At 40.3% G+C, this 22,426-nt stretch overlaps 1 protein-coding gene across 9 annotated transcripts in view; it reads left to right on the forward strand.

The window, feature by feature from the left end:
* APAF1 (apoptotic peptidase activating factor 1) overlaps positions 1–22,426 on the forward strand; it is a 126,447-nt gene that overhangs the window by 24,789 nt on the left and 79,232 nt on the right. For 8 of the 9 annotated variants that reach the window (XR_002724710.1, XR_002724717.1, XM_023183826.2 and 5 more), the window contains exons 11-16: positions 1,036–1,149; positions 1,615–1,799; positions 7,443–7,569; positions 10,255–10,380; positions 12,799–12,930; positions 16,695–16,820. The exons of the other annotated variant lie outside the window; for it this stretch is intronic. Coding sequence is in view for 6 of the 8 variants with exons in the window: in XM_023183826.2 (XP_023039594.1) it covers positions 1,036–1,149; positions 1,615–1,799; positions 7,443–7,569; positions 10,255–10,380; positions 12,799–12,930; positions 16,695–16,820 (810 nt within the window). In the remaining 2 variants the exon portion in view is untranslated. The remainder of the gene's footprint in view (positions 1–1,035; positions 1,150–1,614; positions 1,800–7,442; positions 7,570–10,254; positions 10,381–12,798; positions 12,931–16,694; positions 16,821–22,426) is intronic. 9 annotated transcript variants of the gene reach the window in all.

Below are 22,426 nucleotides of genomic sequence, written 5' to 3' on the forward strand. Positions count from 1 at the left end.
CCCCTCCCCTCCCCCCCTGCATTGGCCTTTTTTTGACAGGATCTCACTCTGTTGCCCAGGCTGGAGTGTACTGGCATGATTTCAGCTGAAATCACTACAACCGACACTTCCTGGGCTCAGGTGATCCTTCCACCTCAGCTTCCTGAGTAGCTGGGACCACAGGTATGCACCACCACACCCAGCTAATTTTTTTATGTTTCAAAGAGATGAGGTTTCACTGTGTTGCCCAGGCTGATCTTAAGCACCTGGGCTCAAGTGATCCACCCTCTTCGGCTTCTCAAAGTGCTGGGATTACAGGTTTGAGCTACTGTGCCCAGCCCCAGCCAATATTCTTACTACTCGTTTAGTCTTTAGAGATCTGATACTTTAAAAATGGTAAATTTTTCTTGTTTCACTTTGATTACCGATGAGATTTTGGCCATCTATACTTTTTATTTTGTGAATTGTGGCTCCCATCCTTTGCTTTTACCTCCTTTACCTATTTTTTCTCTTGCAGTGTTTTTCTTTTTCTTATTAGAATTTTCTATAAAAATAATTTTCTATAAAAATAAATACTGAAGCCCTCATCTATCATATATGTTACAAATAAGTATTTTTTAAAAACTTCTTTGGTCTTGAGTTTAATTTATATTGCTTTCTACTGTATTGAAGATTTGAATTTTTATGTAGTTAAATACACTTTTTTATGTTGTTAAGTGCAGTTTTTTTTTGTTTGGTATTTTGCTTTGGGGTCATGTTTACAAAGATTTCCTTTACTACAAGCTTACAAAAATATTTATTTGTATTTTCTAGTATTTTAAAATGTTTTCTATTTTCTATTTAAATTTTTAACCAACCGGAGTTTATTTGGAGCTCAAGTATGAGGCCCATTTTATATTTCTTTGGAACTATAGATGTATTCTTTCTCACTTGCTTCCTTTGCATCCTGTAAATTCTAGATATTTACTGTTTCTCTTAGTAGTGTGAGGGTAATGACGTTATACCTAAAATGTTTTGATATCTAACAGTGCTGCTGATGTTACTTTTTTTTTAAAGGAACTTTGTGCTTTAATGTTTTCCCTGGATTGGATTAAAGCAAAAACAGAACTTGTAGGCCCCGCTCATCTGATTCATGAATTTGTGGAATACAGACATATCCTAGATGAAAAGGTATGTATATTAATATGAAAAACTAGTGCTTAAAGGAATCTCATTTTTTTTGACATTTAATTCTAGGTTTAATGATGGGGATAAGCAGAATAGAAGGGGTGAAGAGAATAGAAGGGGTGAAGATAATTTCCCTCCTTTGATCTTTGGTTATTCTAATTAATTTGCTTCCCGGCCTACTGGGAAAGTAGGTAGGATTGAAGTTTAAAAGCTGGGAAAATAAGATGTTCAGTGGTTTTTTTAAAAAAAGAATGTATTAAGAAATGTGTTTGATAATAAGATTTTTACCCTATGTTTAAAAGTCAGAAGAGGATTCCTATGTATTTGGTACCTAATGGTTGGCTGTTCAATTTTAGTTCACATAAAGAATATTTCATTTAAGCTTTTAAAGTGGCAAGATCACAGAAACAGAAAAATGTCAGATCCTGGCTGTGATTGTGTTTCTAAGAGATTTCACTTTATTTATAGGATTGTGCAGTCTGTGAGAATTTTCAGGAGTTTTTATCTTTAAATGGACACCTTCTTGGACGACAGCCATTTCCTAATATTGTACAACTGGGTCTCTGTGAGCCGGAAACTTCAGAAGTTTATCAGCAAGCTAAGCTGCAGGCCAAGCAGGAGGTCGATAATGGAATGCTTTACCTGGAATGGATGTAAGTAGGTTAGGAGAGAAACCAACAGGAGCGGTGCGCTATGTCATTATTTTTCAGGTGGTGAATACGTTCACTCCAGGAAGATTTAACTACTTTCAAAAGGGCTGGAACTTTTAATAAGCATTCTTACTTATTGAAAAGTTCTAGAGAAGTAAGCATAGGAGAAAATGATTGTATTTTCAAAGAATTCATATAAATAGATGCCTGTAAGACATTTTGACAAATTATCCTAAGTATTCAGTACTAAGTGCTTGACTTACTGTCATTTAGTATAGTGGTGAAGAGCATGGACTTTGGAGCCAGAGCTGGGTTTGAGCCTCAGTTCTAAAACCTAATAATTCTGTGACTTTGAACAAGTTATAGGTTCTTCTCTCATATGTAAAATCCTTTGAAATAAGTGCTATTTCCGTGAAGATTTTATTTATTTATTTATTTATTTATTTATTTATTTATTTATTTATTTTTGAGACAGAGTCTCACTGTGTTGCACAGGCTGGAGTGCAGTGGCATGATCTTGGCTCATTGCAACCTCCACTTCCTGTATTCAAGTGATTCTCCTGCCTCAGCCTCCCAAGTAGCTGGGATTATAGGCGCCCACCACCATGCCTGGCTAGTTTTTATATTTTTAGTGGAGATGGGGTTTTGTCATGTTGGCCAGGCTGATCTCAAACTCCTGACCTCAAGTGATCTGCATGCCTCGGTCTCCCAAAGTGCTGGGACTACAGGCATAAGCCACCACGCCTGGCCTTCTGTGAAGATTTAAATGAGATAATGGCTGTAAAGTAATTTGCACTTTCCTTTGCACACATAGTCCTTATTAAATGACCACTGAACCCTGATTATTCTCTCTTTTTTTTTTTTTTTAGATGGAGTCTTGCTCTGTCACCCAGGCTGGAGTGCAGTAGCATGCTCTTGGCTCACTGCAAGCTCCGCCTCCCGAGTTCACGCCATTCTCCTGCCTCAGCGTCCCGAGTAGCTGGGACTACAGGCGCTCCCCACCACCCCCAGCTAATTTTTTTTTGTATTTTTTAGTAGAGACGAGATTTCACCGTGTTAGCCAGGATGGTCTCGACCTCCTGACCTCGTGATCCGCCTGCCTCGGCCTCCCAAAGTGCTTGGATCACAGGCATGAGCCACCGCGCCTGGCCTTGATTATTCTCTCTTAAAGGAGTTTCTATTGCTCTTACCTTAATCTTGTCAGCTTATAAAAAGGAAAGGATAGATATTAATACCATCTTTTTAATACCTGTTATAATGCTACATAATCAAGTTATTCTATTTAATCTTTACCTTATAAAAATTTAAATACCTAAAATTGCCCTGTTTTACAAATGAGAAAATTGAGGCACAGAGAGATTTGGACTTGGCTAAGGTCATGTGACTTGCTGAATGGGATTTAAACCTTGGGTCTTGTGGCCGGGCGTAGTGGCTCATGCCTGGAATCCCAGCACTTTGGGAGGCCAAGGTGGTGAATCACCTGAGGTTAGGAGTTTGAGACCAGCCTGGCCAACATGGTGAAACCCCATCTCTACTAAAAATACAGAAATTAGGTGGACGTGGTGAATCGTTTGAACCTGGGAGGCAGAGGCTGCAGTGAGCCGAGATTGTGCCACTGTACTCCAGCCTTGGCAACAAAGCGAGACTCTGTCTCAAAAAACAAAAAAACACCTTGGGTCTGCCTGGCTTTATTTTGCATGCTCCTTCCGTATGTCTTGCTTCCCTTATAGCTTGAAATAATACATATGAGTGGCTCTCTTTTCATATGTGTAATTTATATCTAAATAGAAGTCCAGGTTGGTATCTGTGGATCTTTATGGCATTAGGCCCTCTTTCCAAATAAGTCAGACTGCTGTAGGTGATTTTCTTGATTCAGTTTAGTTCAAGAAACATTTGAGTTTCTGTACTATACTAAGCACTAGCGTTTGAGTTTCTCTACTGTGCTAAGCACTGTTACGGGATGTGAAGTCTTTCCCCTAAGGAGTTTAAAATCTAGTAGTGAGGTAAGGAGTTTAAGCAAATAATTACAATATAATGTGTGAGTGTAACAACAGAACTATGTATAAGTAGAGGTATAACTGATAAGTAATTGGCTTGGAAAAATGAGGAATTCAAGGAAGGGTTCCATGAAGGAGAGAATGGTATCTGAGAGAATTAAAAAAAATCTTTTTAGTTAAAATATAAGTTTAATTTTTGTTGGTTTTGTTTATTTTTTTTGAGACAGGATCTCACTTTGTCACTTAGGTTGAGTGCAGTGGTATGATCACTGCTCACTGTAGCCTTGACCTCTTGGGCTCAAGCATTCCTCCTGCTTCAACCTCCTGAGTAGCTGAGACTATAGGCACGTACTACCACGTCTAATTTTTTATTTTTTTGTAGAGATAAGGTCGCACTGTGTTGCTCAAGCCGATCTCAAATTCCTGGACACAATCGATCCTCCTTCCTTGGCCTCCCAAAGTGCTTGGATTACAGGCATTAGCCACAACACCCAGCTGGTTTTATTTTAAATAATACGTGTTCATGATTAAGACAAAAAACAATAGTAATAGGATGTAAGATGAAAAGTCAAAGACTAGCCATTTCTCTCCTACCTTCCCACTTTCCAGAGTTGACCATTCTTTAACACTGTCTTGTGGAGGGCTCTCTCTCTTTCTCTCTGAGGAGCAGCCCCCTAACTTATGGAAGCTAGATTAGATCTGTCTGAGAGTACTGTTTGCCCCATATCAGAGCATTTGTCACACTTTATAGTGATTATCTGTTTACTTGGTTTTCTCTCATACTAGTCCATGTGTTCTCAAGTATAGAATAGTTTGGAGGTTAAAATAACATACCCTGGCTGTAGACTGCCTGGGTTTGAATCCTAGCTCTGCTATTTATTAGTTGTGTATCGTAAGGGGAAAGTTATTTAACTTCTTTTGCCTAATGATTGTATTTTATAGCATTGTTGTAAGGATTAAACGAGTGTATGTATGTATATAAACATATAGACATACATATAGTACTTAGAACAGCACCCAGTTCATAGAAAGTGCTCAATAAATATTAGTTGTTGTTATTAAGAATAGCATTTAGCATTTTTCTGGTCCGTATAGTTGGTATTCAGTGTAAATTTATGAAATATTGAATGAATTCATGTTTTAGTTAGTGGCTGAAATCTAATCTTAATACTTGCTCTGATCAAGGGGCATAGGTTTAGTTCTTGTTCTCTTGTGAATTGTTGAGTTTTTACTTTTTCTTCCTGTTTTCTGCCATCGTGTCAACTGCATTTCTCCTTGTAATGTTCTCTCATAAAATGGTTAGCTATTTATGAGCTAAAATAAGCTATTTAAAACTTATTTTAAAATTGTGTTTGACCAGGCCATATTCAAAGGATGCTTTATTTGAGTACTAGAAACTTTTTTGGTGTTTACTGTAGAAAGGTTTAGGTTGGTATAAGCTTAAATTTAATTGAGTTTCTGTTTTCAGTGAAATTATTTGTTCACTCATTCATTTGTTATTTATCTAGTACTTTTGGGCCATCTATTATATATCCATTATTATGAAGGTCACTTTCTGAGCTTTGAGGAATTGAGTAGATAGATCAAACAGACGTAAAAAACATTTTAAAATCAAATCCTCTTAACCTTGCTAGAACTTATCTACTAGTTGTCATCACTCTAGTTCTTATATTATACAGTCAACCCTCCGTATCCGTGGGTTCTACATCCATGAATTCAACCAACCGTGGATTGAAAATACTAGAAAAAAAAAGTAGATGGTTATGTTTGTATTGAACATACACAGACACTTTTCTGGTTATTATTTCCTAAACATGATGGTATAACAACTGTCTACATAGTATTTACATTGTACTAGGTATTTTGAGTAATCTATAGATGATTTAGGCTATAGAGGAGGATGTGGTGGGATATATGCAAATCCTATAGCATTTGATGTAAGAGACTTGAGCATCCGTGGATTTTGGTATCTGTAGTGGGTCCTAGAACAAGTCCCTCGTCAATACTGAGGAACAATTGTTTTTGTTTGTTTTATCACTTCTACTAAAGTGTAATGCTTTGTAGGCAGGATCTAAATATGATTTACCTTTGTGTTCACTTTTATCACTTTGATCTGTCTTGTGTGTGGTTTTTTGAAGAATGATAATAGTGGCACCTTTATGTGTCGGGTGCTGTTTAGAATAGATACCATTACTTCCATTTGACATATGAAGAAATAAAAACTTGTTAGGTTAAGTAATTTGCTCGTTTACACACCTAATAAGTAATAGAAATGAGGTTAGGTTTGTCTGACTGCCAACCCTTGACTTTTAAAATAAGCACAATACTATTTGACATATTGACTTAAAGTGATAGGGATGTAATGTATATGAAGCTCTGACACTGCAGTAATATTTTTTTCTGTTTTAAGTTCACATTACATTCCTTTACACTTTATTTATTTATTTGGAGACAGAGTCTCACTCAGTCATCCAGGTTGGAGTGCATTGGTATGATCTTGGCCCACTGCAACCTCCACCTCCCAGGTTCAAGTGATCTCATGCCTCCGCCTCTCGAGTCGCTAGGATTACAGGCGTGTGCTGCCATGCCTGCTAATTTTTGTATTTTTAGTAGAGATGGGGTTTCACCATGTTGGCCAAGCTCATCTCGAACTCCTGGCCTCAAGTGATCTTCCCGCCTCATCTTCCCAAATTCCTGGGATTACAGGTGTGAACCACCACGTCTGGCCCCTTTATACTTTAGATACTATGAGCAGTAATATGATATCTATACTAGTGGAATAGTTGGTATTCATTAGATTAAGATACAAAGAATATGACGTTGCTTTATCTTTTTGGTATGTCTGAATAGTTGTAGTTTGAGAGGAGCAGTTTGTTTTTTTTTTTTGAAATGGAGTCTTGCTCTGTCACCCAGGCTAGAGTGCAGTGGCGTGGTCTCGGCTCACTGCAACCTCCATCTCCCAGGTTCAAGTGATTCTCCTGCCTCAGCCTCCCAAGTAGCTGGGATTACAGGCACATGGCACCACACCCAGCCAATTTTTATCTTTAGTACAGACGGCGTTTCCCCATGTTGGCCAGGCTGGTCTTGAACTCCTGATTTCAGGTGATCCACCTGCCTTGACCTCCCAAAGTGCTAGGATTACAGGCATGAGCCACCATACCTGGCTGAGAAGAGCAGCTTTAAAGTACATCATTATAATAATGCTGGGCATTTCCTTCAGTTAGGAAATGAGCATTTTGCTATGATTTTTATTTTAAAAAAGAGATGGTGAATTTTTGAAGGTATCTTTACATAACGATTTATCAGCACATGTATCATTATTAATGTATCAAAGGAAAATAGAAAGTGACATGTTGATTAGATTTGATTAATTTGATTAATTAGATTTCTTCCAACTCAGTGACATTTGTAACACATGACAGGTTGCTTGATAAAGGGTAACATTTCTCTTACAAATGCTACTTTTGTTATTTCTTTTCTTTTGGTGATCTATCTATGCTGTCATTTGCATGTTAGTAATTTGATTTTAAGTATTTTGTATTTTGGGGAACATAACCTTGTTAAAAGACAGTTTATTTTATTACTGAAAGAAAATAGTTACTTTTACTCTCATTTATTGAATTTCTGTTCATTTTTTCCCTGTATTTAGAAACAAAAAAAACATCACGAATCTTTCCCGCTTAGTTGTCCGCCCCCACACAGATGCTGTTTACCATGCCTGCTTTTCTGAGGATGGTCAGAGAATAGCTTCTTGTGGAGCTGATAAAACCTTACAGGTAAAACACATCTCTTGAGAAACATTCAAAGAGGCACTTATACAGTTTTGTTCATATTGGAATATGTTTAAATCCTAAAATTCAAGAAAATTGCAACTTAGAAATAACAGACAAATCCAACTCTCTTGAACATTTTATTAAAGGTTTCTCTAGAGATTTAAAAGATACAGTTACATGTTTTCCTAATTCTAAACTTACAGATGGTAAGGAAGTGCCCTTTATCCTGCCAGTCAGTTCACAGCCATCCATTTGTCAGCTCAGGGTAGTGAGGAAATAATTGTTAGAAGACATAGGGCTTCATAGCACAGGAAGTAGGGCTGTGATTAAAAAACAGTGATTAAGAAAATACCTATTTTATCAAAGTCTTAGGCATCGGTTTTTTTCTTGTAAATAGGAACTGGAGTAGACTATTTCCTAAGTTGTTTTAAAGAATTTCCTTTAAGATTACCTTTGTTTGCAGAAAATATGGAATGAGTACTTTTCTTAATGTTTGTGTTCTGCCTTTTGATTTTGCAGAGAACATGATGAAATTAGTTAAAAGTTGTATTTAGGATACTTTTAGTCTTTGCAAGATTATGACTCCGTATCTTATGTCTATATGTGTACTTTATTAGTAGTTTTATTAATTTTGGCTTTTGAGTTCCAGAGAGAATGCATATTAAACAAAATGTTTTATTTGATTGTTAAGAAATTGCCAAAGTAGTCTCAAGAGCTGAAGCTATGCTCTGACACTTCTTTTTGATGGCAGCAGGGGGCAACCTGAAGTGGCTGCTGCCATAATGCTGGCTGCAGCAGGGAGGCGCAGCTGGGGCTGCATGCTCCAGGAGCCCCACCCCTTCTGAATTGGGGCAGGAGCTCCTGGGTGCTGCTGTAGCCGCCCAAGCCACAGCTGTGGATCTGGAAACCCCCTCCACAGAGCAGGCCAGAGCCCTGCCCTCCTGGGTGTAGCTGCAGCTGCCCAAACCACAGCTTCAGGCTCAGGCCTCTGGCTCCACAGAGCAGGCAGGAGCCCTTCCCCGTGGTGCAGCTGTAGCTGCCCAAGCTGTGGCTGCAGACTGAGGCATCCCTGTACTCTTGGGGGCTCTGGAAGGACCCCCTGCCCTTGCAGGCTTGGAAGTACCTGCTCCCGCTGCCTGACTTCTCCCTGCTGTTGGCACCCACTCTGATCTCAGAGCAAAGCTGGGGCTGAGCCTGGGTGCTGTTGCAGCCCTGCCAGACGTGCACATGCTTGGGGCAGTGCACATGCTTGGGGCAGTGCTGACATGCCAGCCCCCTGCTGCCTCAGCCCCCTCCGGATTTTGGGCGCCGGTGAGCATAGGAGGGAAGCTGAGGGGGTGCTGAGGGCAGTTTGATGCTGCCCTGCAGGCTCCCCTTGGCACCTACAGCCTGGGTGCCATGAATGGCAGCAGAAGGCAGACAGGTTCCTGGGTGGAAGGGGGTGGGTCCCCAGTGAGGCCTCACCTTCAGGCCGCAAAGGGCCTGAAGGGTGGGGCCTGGGCTGCTGATGTGAACTGAATGGACTGGAGTGGGAACTTGTAGTACCTTTTCCAGGCTTGCCCATGTCTGCCCATGGACCAGTTGGCACGTACTTTCTCCCCTCCAAAGCCCATAAAAGCCCCAGGCTTAGCCAGAGCTGAGCAGACACTGGGACGACCAGCTGCAGAGAGGAGCAACTCACTCTAGCGCCCCCTCTTTGCTGAGAGCTGTGCAGATGACAGGAGGACGAGCTGCTGAGAGGAGCTATGCTCTCTGCTGATAGCTGAACAGTTGTCAGCAGGACTTGCCTACCCTCTCCTGAGCTGTGGAAAGGAGCTGCCCCCTCACAGGTTTATTGAGCTATTCTTTCATTCAATAAAGCTCCTGTTTGTCTTGCTCACCCTCCACCTGTCAGCGTACCACATTCTTCCTGGTTGTAGGACAAGAACTTGGGACCCCCCAAATAGTGAGGCTAAAAGAGCTGTAATACAAACATGGCTGAGACATGCCCCTAGCTTGCCACATTGTGAGTGGAGAGAAGGAAAGAAGAGCTGAGGCCCTTTGGGGAGCCCAGACTTGGGAGCCCCCCAAGCTAAAGCTGTGACTCCCTCTTTGGGGTCCTGCAGATCCTGGCATCTCCAAGCTTCTGGGTACCACTGTGTTCCCTGGTGCCAGCCGTGTAAGCTGCTTGTGGTGTGCCTGGTCCAGCCGCAGCCTCACAGAGAGCCAGCGCCCATGCTGGCACCTGGAGCTGCCTGCCCCACTGCAGCAGTCAGCACGTCTGTGCGCAGTGGCTGGACCCCATGCTCGCTCACACACGCCTTGCTTTTCTACATCTGACTCGCCCTTGGCAGGCTTGGGACCCAGGCTGGTAGCATGATCTGAATGCAGCCTGTCAGGCCAAGTGGGTGAAACAAGACAAAACTCAGGCAAAGGCGCCACCGGCCACAGAAGTTTCTGGCCAGAAAAACAACACCGCAAAGATCCTGTAACATTTTCGTTGATATTTAGAAACATTTAACAGTAAATAGTTCTCTATTTACGTTAACGCATACACATTCTGACAGAAATTCTGATTTTGGGAGTAGCTTTGCCAAGGTTCCTTTCTGTTTTGCAAAATGACAGTGATTAAACTCAAGAGATTTTTATTGAATGATGACCTATGATTAAGCAGTTTATTATAAAAATATTTTATTGTTACTTGTGCAGGTGTTCAAAGCTGAAACGGGAGAGAAACTTTTAGAAATCAAGGCTCATGAGGACGAAGTGCTTTGTTGTGCATTCTCTACAGATGACAGATTTATAGCAACCTGCTCAGTGGATAAAAAAGTGAAGGTAGGAAAATCTTTTCCTCTTGAGTTGTAATCACAACAGAATTCATTTTATTTTTCTATAATCATGAGACCAGAGTTAGTAGAATTAAAGCACTATCACCTGTTGATCTACTAACTTGATCCATTGTAAGTTAACAGTATCTGAAAATTCTTTACCTTTTTTAAAGAGACAGGATTTTGCTCTGTTGCCCAGGCTGGAGGGCAGTAGTATGATCATAGCTCACCGTAAACTCCAATTCCTGGGCTCAGGTGATCCTCCTGCCACAGTCTTCCAAAGTGTTAGGATTATAGGTATGAGCCACTGTGCCTGACCTGAAAATTATTTATTTTTAAACACCAGCAAAAATGCCTAGGTTGATCAGCTTCAGGATTAAACAGGCAGTGGGGAAAAGCAATGACAAATTAATGAGTTTGTCTGCCATTAATAGACAAGTCCATGGGTTAAGTATCAGTTGAAATCTTTGAGTGCATTGTGATTAGGGGTGTTGCTGCACAAACTTAGGGATTCCTGTTGTAAGATACAATTTTAAAATGCAGCCCCAATTTTTTTTGTTTACCTTTATGAACTGGCTTATAAATTCAGTGGAAAACCAGATGGATGAACAAACTAAGAATATGTTACTGGCCTAAAAAATAAATAGAGAAAAGTAAACGGAGTAATTTTTATTTATTTATTTTGAGGCAGAGTCTTGCTCTGACACCCAGACTGGAGTGCAGTGGTGCAATCTCAGCTCACTGCAATCACCGCCTCCAGGATTCAATTGATTCTTATGCCTCAGCCTCTTGAGTAGCTGAGATCACAGGTGTGCACCACCATGCCTGGCTAAGTTTTGTAGTTTTGGTAGAGACAGTTTTGCCATGTTGGCCAGGCTGGTATTGAACTTCTGGCCTCAAGTGATCCGCCTGCCTTTAACTCCCAAAGTGCTGAGATTACAGGCATGAGCCACCGTGCCCCACCAGAGAGTAATTTTTATCTTCGTTAAGTATTCTCTTGTTCCTAAATTTGGCTTTTAGCTGGAGTATTTATACTAATATAGAATTCAAGAGAAACTGAAGGCTTGTGGGTTTTATCACTGATATATAGAAGAGAGACCTTACTTTAACCCTTTCTCAAAGGAGTTGAATCTGGACTACTGGATCTGGCTAGGTGGAGTGGAGTGGGCAAGAAATTTGCCTTGGGTGTTTTCCTGAAGTTTTCACCTACTTGAAGAGGGCTATGGAATGTCCAGACTAAATTTGAGACTTGGAAAAATCTACCTCTTGATAGATTGGACTCGTGGCTTTATAACCAACAGTTAATTCACTCTGTAGCCTCTACTCTGACTCTGAGTCAGACTTGGAGGTGGCCACTGAGGGCAGTTCCAAAGTCAGAGCTACATGGAGTAAAAGGAAATAATAATGAGTTTCTGTTTTCTAAGCCAGAGGCAGAAATACCTATTAAAGAACTTGAAGATAAAGTCTCTGGACCTCTGGGGATTCTAATCAGTGCTTTGATAAGATACAAAGGAAATACAAAAAGGACATTAGTACCTCTAAAAAGTCAAAATCCCAGTGAAAGTTCATTAGGTAATTTATTTCTTTTGTTTGTTGTTATATGACATAGACTGCTTAGGTGTCTTACATAGTAGCTAGAATGATGATTAGTTTTTACTGAAAATTGAACACTGTAAGAGTCTTTATACTACACACCTTATTATATTACATTATCAATTTCCTGCTACAGCTTGCAAGGTAAGTGTTGATCCCATTTACAGAAGAGGACACAGATTCAGAGATGAAGTCTCTTGCGTAAGCTTACATTAACTGGGAGCAGTAACAGGGTTGAAAGCTGGATTTCTCTCAGACTATAAAACCTTTATTTTTTTTCGCTAAGCAGTCTGCCTTTACTTATTTATATGGTACCTTGAAGTCCATGGAACACTTGTCATGTTCATTATCTCATTTGATATCTTAAATTGTGTAGGAGAGGTATAAATATCCCCATTTTACAGAAAAGGGAACTGAGATGCAGGTAAGTTAGGGATTTGTGACACACAAGTCGTAAGTGGTAGAGCCAGCTCTTGGGCTCAACCCTTCTGATCACAAGTCTGTTATGGCACCCTCTTTAAAGCACTTCTCTACCTGCTGTCATTCATATAAACATGTGAAATCTTGCCCTTAAGAAATGTCATGTGTTCGTGACACTCCAGTTATGCTATAGGTACATATATGTATATTTGCAAATAATTTTTTTAAACATTGAGGCAAAATATTGCCATATTTTAGAAAGGGGAGAGGTTTCATTAGCATCTTGTCCAACTAGGAAAATCTGCTATGACAGGATAAGATAGCATTTGCAAAGCAATGGACATCACTTTGCCCCTCTGTTCTCCCTTTGAAAATAATGGATATTTGTAAATTTTTTCTCTTTTCTGTTTAGATTTGGAATGCTGTGACCGGGGAACTAGTACACACCTATGATGAGCACTCAGAGCAAGTCAATTGCTGCCATTTCACCAACAGTAGTCATCATCTTCTCTTAGCCACTGGGTCAAGTGACTGCTTCCTCAAAGTAAGTGTGGATATTGAGAATTATGTAGATAACTTTGATAGGTACATCAGAGTATCTCCTTTGATCTTCTTATGTATCTTACTATTAGGACTTTCTGGTCACAGTGATAGAAACTACAATAATATATTAGCTGAAGCAAAAAAAAAATAGTTTAAAAATATTTTATTGGCTCATGTAACTGAAAAGTCTAGAGGGAGCATAGCATGGCTTCAGGCATAGCTGACTCCAAATGCTTAAACTGTGTTCTCAGGCTCTACCTCCCTTTCCATTTCCAGACTCTTGCCTTCCCTTGTGTTGGTTCAGGCATGCTTTTTATGTGACAAAAAATGTGGCTACCTTATAGCTCACAATCACAGAGTAAGAGAAATGCGCTCTTTCCTAGAACCCGTAGATCTAATTTTAGAGAGACTTTATTTGACTCAGTTTGGCTTACATGCTCGTCGCTAGGGTAACCCCAGTGGACTGTAGGATGAAAACCTTGGATTGTCCAAGGGTCACAAGTTTAGTTATACGGAAGTGGGACAAATGAGTGAGGTCAACTCTACTTCAATCGTAAGTGGAGCTTAATTCAAAAGAGAGGTTCTGTTATCGCAGAGAGGAGGGAAAAGGTGCTGGTAGGAAAGATAACACCAATGAAAACCAAAAATAGAAATTCATTCTACATATGCTTGATAATGTTTGATTGTATCTTTTTTTCCTCTAAAGTGGATAAAGATAGCTAGATTACCTTTTCCGGGATCCCAGAAAGATCTGCTAACTTTTTTTGAATTGTTTTCAAACCTTTCTTCCTTGATGTCATACCGTCTTTGCAATTGAACGTGATATTTTTGAGAGAGGTAGTAAAAGACATTTCAGTTTGGAAAACTTCATAGACTCTTATGTTTTGACATTCAAATAAATTATTAGAAAAATTATCTTTAGAAAGTCCTGAAACAGTTAGTGGAAATTGCCCTCTCCATCCCCCTGTTCAGGAAGCTAAATTTTTATTTATTTATTTATTTTTCAGAAAAAAAATTACACAGAAGCTCAGTGTGTATAAAGCTTGTTGCTCTGGCTGAATGGGACCTGCATTTCTCCTTGACTCTCTCTTCCTCCCTTTTTCCCTCTCTCCCTTTATCCCTTTCCCTCCCTGTCACCCTCTTTACCTTTCTTTTCTCTCCTCCTCCCTCTCTTCTTCTTTCTTCTCCTTCTCCTCCCTCCTCCCTCCCCTTCCTTTCTCAATCTCTCTCATTTCCTTTCATCTCTAACCTCTCCTCACCACATAGTGCTCTTTAGGCATTTTTTTTTTTTTGAGATGGAGTCTTGCTCTGTCGCCCAGGCTGGAATGCAGTGGCATGATCTCGGCTCACTGCAAGCTCCGCCTCCCGGGTTCACGCCATTCTCCTGCCTCAGCCTCCTGAGTAGCCGGGACTACAGGCGCCCGCCACCGCGCTAGGCTAATTTTTTGTATTTTTAGTAGAGACGGGGTTTCACCGTGGTCTTGATCTCCTGACCTTGTGATCTGCCTGCCTCGGCCTCCCAAAGTGCTGGGATTACAGGCGTGAGCCACCGCGCCCAGCTTCTTTAGGCATATTTATGTTTATAGAATCCCAAGGACCCTGCAGAGCACAATTTGAAAACATTGGATTGGACCAAAATTACAGAGTAATGTAGTAACATAAAATTATATCACAGTTATAGTTCACTTTTACTCAAAAAAACTTGGCCCTATTTGAATAAATGTACTGCTAAAAAAACTAAGACTGTTATACTATTTATGACTAATTTTTGATGTTGCTTTTGGCATTTTGTAGGTTGAGGAAGTCCATATTTCCTTTTCAATATAGGAAGAAAACCTCTGCCATGTGGGAGGGGGTTATTGGTTAGTAAACCGTTTTAATTAAGGACAAGGTTTACTTTAAGATGTGCCATACTATCTGTATTACCATAAGGACTATTAGGATGCGTTTCTTGTGATTCTTGAGCAAAGAAAAGCCGGTGAAAATATGTAATTCTGAAGCTGCCTTCATGTAACTTGCCTTATCTGAAGAATTGAGTTTATCTGGGACTGGGATAAAGGAGCCAAGGATAGAAGTGGACATAAGAAACAGGATATATCTCACTTACTAATCATTTCCAAATAATTTTTGCCAAAATTAACATCTGGGAATAATTGATTTCTTCTTCTGCGTTTAATCTTATTAGCATAAATCACCAGAGATGACTATAATCCCTTTTATTTGCATTTTTTATAATTTCCAAACCTACCCAAAGGGAGGAAACATAATATAAACCCCTGTGGTATCCATCATTTAGTTTCAACAGTGATTAATATTTTGTCAATCTTATTTTATAAATACCCTTCCCCCCTTTTTTTTGGATGGCATCTTGCTCTGTTGCTTGGCTGGAGTGCAGTGGTACGATCTCGGCTCACTGCAATCTCTGCCTCCTGGGTTCAAGTGATTCCCCTGCCTCAGCCTCCTGAGTAGCTGGGACTACAGGGGCTGTGCCACCATGCCCAGCTAATTTTTTGTATTTTAATAGAGATGGGGTTTCATCATGTTGGCCAGGATGGTCTCGATCTCCTGATCTTATGATCCACCTGTCTCAGCCTCCCAAAGTGCTGGGATTACAGGTGTGAGCCACCACACACAGCTTATAAACTCCTCCACTTTTTTGAATAGAGTCTCTCTCTATCACCCAGGCTGGAGTGCAGTGGAGCGATTACAGCTAATTACAACCTCTGCCTCCTGGGTTCAAGCAATTCTTATGCCTCAGCCTCCCGAGTAGCTGGGATTACAGGTGTGAGCCACCACTCCCAGCTACTTTTTTGTATTTTTAGTAGAGATGGGGTTTCGCTGTGTTGGTCAGGCTGGTCTTGAACTCCTGACCTCAGGTGATCTGCCCACCTCAGCCTCCCAAAGTGCTGGGATTACAGGGGTGAGCCACCATGTCCAGCCTGAATAGAGGATTTTACAGCAAATCCTAAATATGTCATTTCACCCAAAATACTTAAGCATGCATCTCAGAGATCTTTAATATAAATATTATGTTTATTATCATACCATACTATTATCACACCTAACATAATAAAATATAGTTTTGTAATATACCTGGTTCATGTTCACTTATTCCATTTTCTCAAAACATGCATTTCTGTCATGTTTATTGGAATCAGAATCCAAACAAACTTCATGTAACGTTTGTTTTGCCTCTTAAGTCTCTTTTATTCTATTAAAGTTCCTTTTTTCCTCTGCCTGCTTTCTTATAATATTGATTTATTAGAGCAGTTTAGTCATTTGTCCCATGGAATGTGCCACATTTTGGATTTGGTTAATTGCTTCCTGGAGGTGGTACTTGACTTGCTCCCCCATTTTTAGGGTTGGATAACCTAACATTAAAAAATATGGAGGTAATTTATATTATATATTACTTACTCTGGCTTTTTGTAACTGTGTAAAATAATAATGATTCTAAACCACTCCATTAAAATAAGTAGTAGTTGTTTAGTTAGTTATTTAGTACTCAGCCTAAAAACCTCGGTGAGCCCTTGAGTCCCTTGGTAGATTTACATGTTGATCTAAAGGCTGCCCCATTGCTTGTTAATCACAAGTTCATTTTTGTGTTTGATACTTTTGTGTTTGATGTATTTGTGTTACTGTGGGTTAAACATAATTCTGTAACCAAAAAGCTTAAATGAGAGAAAAGGAAGAACTTCACATGATTTCTGATGTTTCCCCACTCAATGCTAGTTGTTTATTTATATTTTTTTCTTTCACAAATAGCTCTGGGATTTGAATCAAAAAGAATGTCGAAATACCATGTTTGGTCATACAAATTCAGTTAATCACTGCAGATTTTCACCAGATGATAAGCTTTTGGCTAGTTGCTCAGCTGATGGAACCTTAAAGGTATGCTTTTGTACACTATTAAAATAGGTTATATTTTATGGAAAGTCTTAAGATTTGGTTATAGAAATAGGTTTCTGTTTTTTTTCACATTTCTACAGAAAGAGCCTGTTTCTTTCAACTTCCAGGAGCATATTTAGTTTAACTGTAATTGCTTATCCTAACGATTGTTTATGAATGGTGTATAACCTAATGCTTAAAGTTCTATAATGTAGGCTGGGTGTGGTGGCTCACGCCTGTAATCCCAGCACTTTGGGAGGCTGAGGTGGGTGGATCACAAGGTCAGGAGTTCAAGATCAGCCTGGCCAAGATGGTGAAACTATACTAAAAATACAAAAATTAGCTGGGTGTGGTGGCGAGCACCTGTAATCCCAGCTACTTGGGAGGCTGAGGCAGAAAATTGCTTGAACCCGGGAGACAGAGGTTGCAGTGAGCTGAGATCACACCACTCCACTCCAGTCTGGGTGACAGAGTGAGACTCCATCTCAAAAAAAAAAAAAAATAAATAAAAGTTCTGTAATGTAGAATTTTTATTCTTGTAATTTGAATTCTTAAATTTTAAGTGTACATTTTGTTTCAAGCATATGTTCATAAAATATTTTGAGATCTGCTTTAGTTTATTTTGTGCTTCTATAATTTATGTTGTGCTTCTATAAATTGTGAGTAATTTATAAAGATTGGAGATTTATTTTTTACAGTTCTGGGGGAGAGGGCACCAGCAGAAAGGGAGAGAGTGAGGAGGGGGCTGAACTTACCCATTTAACAGGAACCTAGATAATAGCATCAATCCATTCATGAGGGTAGCACCCTCGTGACCTAACCACTTTTGAAGGTCCCATCTCTCAATATTTGCATCGGGGATTAAGTTTTTAACACATGAACTTTGGGGGACACATTTAAACCACAGCAAGATCTATGGGTCAGGTTTGTAAAGGATCTGTTTTTTGTTTGTCTTTGTTTTTGTTTTTGTTTTTGAGACAGAGTCTCACTCTGTTGCCAAGGCTGGAGTATAATGGCACAATCTCGGCTCACTGCAACCTCTCCCTCCTGGGTTCAAGTGATTCTCATGCCTCAGCCTCCCGAGTAGCTAGAAGTACAGGCGCCTGCCACCAAGCCTGGCTAATTTTTGTAGTAGAGACGGAGTTTCACCATATTGGCCAGGCTGGGGACCTGTTTTTACTTATAATTTATTCATTCTGCCTTTTATGTTATGACTTTCTTGTTTCTGAGAAGCCACAAGGTAGGAAAAATGCAAGTTAGGGAAAAAAGCTTATTCAGCCTTCTGAAATTTATAGCCCTAAAAAAATGAAATAATTCTTCCTCAAATCCTCACCTTCTCCAATAAGATTCCTAATTCCACTTTATTATTCCGGTCTCTAATGTCTCCTGTTTATTGACTGTCCTTTCTTTGGTCTTAAGATCAACCCATCTTTGATATTGTTGTCTCTTGGTCTACATTACTCCCTCTTGTTATGTAGTAGTTGCTCTAGTTCAGGCTGTTGTCTGCTTATGCCTGATAGCAACCATCTAAGATGCATTCTCCATCTCTTCTTATCTAAGTTCAGAGATACTAGAATAACCTTCTACCACTGTTTTCTTTCTTTTCTTTTCTTTTTCTTCTGGAGACAGGGTCTCTTTCACCCAGGCTGGAGTGCAGTGGTGCCGTCATGGCTCACTGCAGCCTTCACTGCCTGGTCTCAAGCAATCCTCATACTTCAGCCTCTCAAGTAACTGGAGCCATAGGCATTTGCCATCACACCTGGCTAATTTTTTTTTTTTTTTTTTTTTTTAAGAGACAGGATCTCACTATGTTACCCATGCTTGTCTCCAACTCCTGGGCTCAAGCAATCCCAGAGTGTTGGGATTATAGGCGTGAGCCACTAAGCCTAGCCTACCACTATTTTCTTTTCTTTTTTTTTTTTTGAAACAGGGTCTTATTCTATTGTCTAGGCTGGAGTGCAATGATGTGATCACGGCCCACCAGTCTTTGTCTCCTGGGCTTAGATGATCCTCCCACCTCAGCCTCTTGAGTAGCTGGGATGGCAAGTGCCTGCTACCATGCCCAGCTAATTTTTTGTATTTTTAGTAGAGATGGGGTTTTGCCCATGTTTCCCAGGCTGGTCTCAAACTCCTGGGCTCAAGTAGTCTGCCTGCCTTGGCCTCCTGAAGTGCTGAGATTATGGGAGTGAGCCACTGCATCTGGCCCTACCACTATTTTCAACATAAATTATGCCATAGTATAAACTGTAGGAAACGCAGACTCATTGGGATCGCTTCTAAGGTTCTTCACCTTTCATCATTCTGCCACATCCTTTCCTGTCAAGTTTGTTTTTTCTAACCCCTATACCTTAATTGTCTGTTCTGGGCAAGGTGTTTTATTTCAGCTACTGTCCCTGTATGTGTTTCTTGGGATGTTTCCTATGTGTGCCCCTGTAGCTTTTCTTAGGATGTTTTTTGTCTTCGATTTCACTTGCCATATTTTTTAACGCCCCTCAAAACTTTATGCAAAGCCTTTTGTGTGAGGGTGTGTGTGTGTGTGGGTGTGTGTGTGAGAAAGTGTGTCTGTGTGTGTGTGAGAGACAGGGACTTACTTTGTCACCCAGGCTGGAGTGCAGTGGTCTGGGCTAACTAAAGTGATCCTCCTGCCTCAGCCTCCTGAGTAGCTGGGACTTCAGGCATGTACAACAACGCCTGGCTAATTTTGTTTAATTTTTGTAGAGATGGGATCTCCCTGTGTTACCCAGGCTGGCCTTGATCTCCTAAGCTCAAGCGATCCTCTCCCTTTGGTCTTCCAAAGTGCTGGGATCACAGACATGAGCCACCACACCTGGCCTGCAAAGCATTCTTCAGAAAGTGTTCTCTTATAGCATCCATCTGTTTGGTTCTGAGTACATATATCTATCTATATGTATAGGTAGAAGCTGCTTGATTTGTCTTCTGATTTCCACTTACAAATGTGTTGTAATGTTCAGTCATTTTAACGTGTCTTCTGTTTCTTTGATAAGGTTGAATATAGGTTTATGATCTGCAGGGTACTTGTCATCTTTTTGTTGTATTATACCTTTCTTTGTAACTCACAGTACAGAATTGTAGTCATGTATTCAGTAAATTTTCTTGACTACACGTTTTCTAGGAAAATACTCAAACACTCCTGGGCACTATTTTGTTTGTTGGAATCTCTAGGGAAGGAGATTCAGTAATGCTACTAACTCATAAGAAAGGTAAACTGTTTTGATTCTGATACTCTGGTTGAATCTTTGATCTTGCTTTGCTGATGGAAGATAACTGTTTTTGTATAAATTACTCCAGGGTATCTAGGAACTCTTTCTGGGTAGAATTCTACTTTGTAGAGTTTAGCTAGCTGTTAGTGGGTGCTGGGAGCATTCTTGGGTAGAATATTCTGGTAAATGGATTTTGGCCTCTATGCTGTATCTTATCTGCTTCTTCCTTTAGGATAATCCATGTTGTGGGAGTTTTTTCAGAATACTCGTGGATGGATTTAGGCAGCCCTCTTTTCATTTTGTCGGCATATTATTTCTTGGTTTTTACTCAGTGAAAGATTTCAGAAGAAGGCATTTTATGTTTTAAATTTTCCTTTCATCTTATCTCCTTTGCTAATTCCAAGTTCTGGGAAGATTGCATTATCCCTTAGCATTTTTGCCCTTATTATTAGGTTGCCAAATGTTCAAGAAAGCTGTAAAACCAGGCCATTTATATGTTCTACAAATATAAGTTGTACAGCTCAGCTGGGCCTTATTTGCTGCGGAATTATAGTCTGTTCATCCCTAATTTGTTTGCTTTTCTACTAGTGCCTATCCTAATCCTTTTTCTGCTGTTCTTAAGCCCCTAACCCTTTTATTCTATGGCAATAATGTTACCTCATACCCATTCAAAGGATTAAAACCATCCACCAAGAGTCCCGTATCATAAGCCCCCTCAAAAATTGCTGTAAAAAGCCTCTGCTCCCTCTGTTTTTTCTCATAACAGTGTCCAGAAAATCCTGTACTTGGGCCGGACGTGGCGGCTCATGCCTGTAATCCCAGCACTTTGGGAGGCCAAGGTGAGCGGATCATGAGGTCAGGAGTTTGAAACCAGCCTGGCCAACATGGTGAAACCTGGTCTTTACTAAAAATACAAAAATTAGCTGGGTGTGATGGCGCCACCTGTAGTCCCAGCTACTCGAGAGGCTGAGGCAAGAGAGTCGCTTGAACCTGGGAGGTGGAGGTTGCAGTGAGCCGAGATTGTGCCACTACACTCCAGCCTGGGTGACAGAGTGAGACTTTGTCTTGAAAAAAAATAGAAAAAATCCTGTACTTGTACCTACTGTTCCTCCCTTTCCTTCTTTTCCTGGCACCTTGTTTCATTTGTTGTTTCCTCTCTATGTTGCTTCTTCAGATTTTTCTTCTTTTTTGAATTATTTTCCACAGCCTACAAATGTTCTTTGGCCTTCCTGAGCCTTATAAAACCAAAAAATGTGGCTGGGCGCAGTGGCTTATGCCTGTAATCCCAGCACTTTGGGAGGCCGAGGCGGGTGGATCACAAGGTCAGGAGATCGAGACCATCTTGGCTAACACGGTGAAACCTCGTCTCTACTAAAGAAAAAATACAAAAAATTACCTGGGCGTGGTAGCGGGCGCCTGCAGTCCCAGCTACTTGGGAGACTGAGGCAGGAGAATGGCATGAACCCGGGAGGCAGAGCTTGCAGTGAGCAGAGACCGGGCACCACTGCACTCCAGCCTGGGTGACAGAGCGAGACTCGTCTCAAAAAAAAATAAAAATAAAAAAATAAAAAACCTAAAAAACCAAAAGGTGAAAAACCTTTGATTCTTCCTTGATTGTATTGTTCTTTAAAGTTGTCATTCTGTTTTTCTCTTTCCCTTCATGACTGGGCTTCTTAAGTCATTATTTGCCCTGTTTCCTGACTACCCACTCACTACTTAACCGTTTTTTAACCTGGTTTCATCTTCCATATATTCCCTTAAATGTAAAAATCTAGTTTTATTTTCAGTTTCAGTTTTTTTTTTGTAGTCTGAGGCCCTCTGGAATAGTGTGAAATCTGATATTTTTCTTTATCTGATTCTCGTTATTTTTGTTGTATTACTATTGGTCAAGCCTCCAGTGACCACCTAGTTTTTTTTTTGAAACTCTCCTCATTTTACATCAATGTTTTATTCTTTCTCTTAGCTGTGTGATCCCTTCGTTAACTATCTTCCCTGACCATTAAAATGTAGCTGTTCCTGCAGCATCTAACCTTGGCTACCACTTCTGTCACCACTCTTCCATCCCAGTTCATTCAGTCTCATGACTTCAACTCTCATCCTTTCAGGTATGTCATCTGCAGCCCTCATTTTATGTGCTGTGTCCTTCATTCCTAACTTTCTGCTAGTTGTTTGTCACTTAAGTAACATACCATACCTCAAAGTTATTGTGCTCCAAACTGAGTTAATTATTCTCTTCTCGAACATGACCTACTTTTTATGTTTCGTGAATTTTTTTTTTTGAGATGGAGTCTCACTCTGTCACCCAGGCTGGAGTGCAGTGGTGCGATCTCGGCTCACTGTAAGCTCCGCCTCCCGGGTTCATGCCTTTCTCCTGCCTCAGCCTCCTGA

Source organism: Piliocolobus tephrosceles, chromosome 10, assembly GCF_002776525.5.
Source record: "Piliocolobus tephrosceles isolate RC106 chromosome 10, ASM277652v3, whole genome shotgun sequence".
Taxonomy (NCBI): domain Eukaryota; kingdom Metazoa; phylum Chordata; class Mammalia; order Primates; family Cercopithecidae; genus Piliocolobus; species Piliocolobus tephrosceles.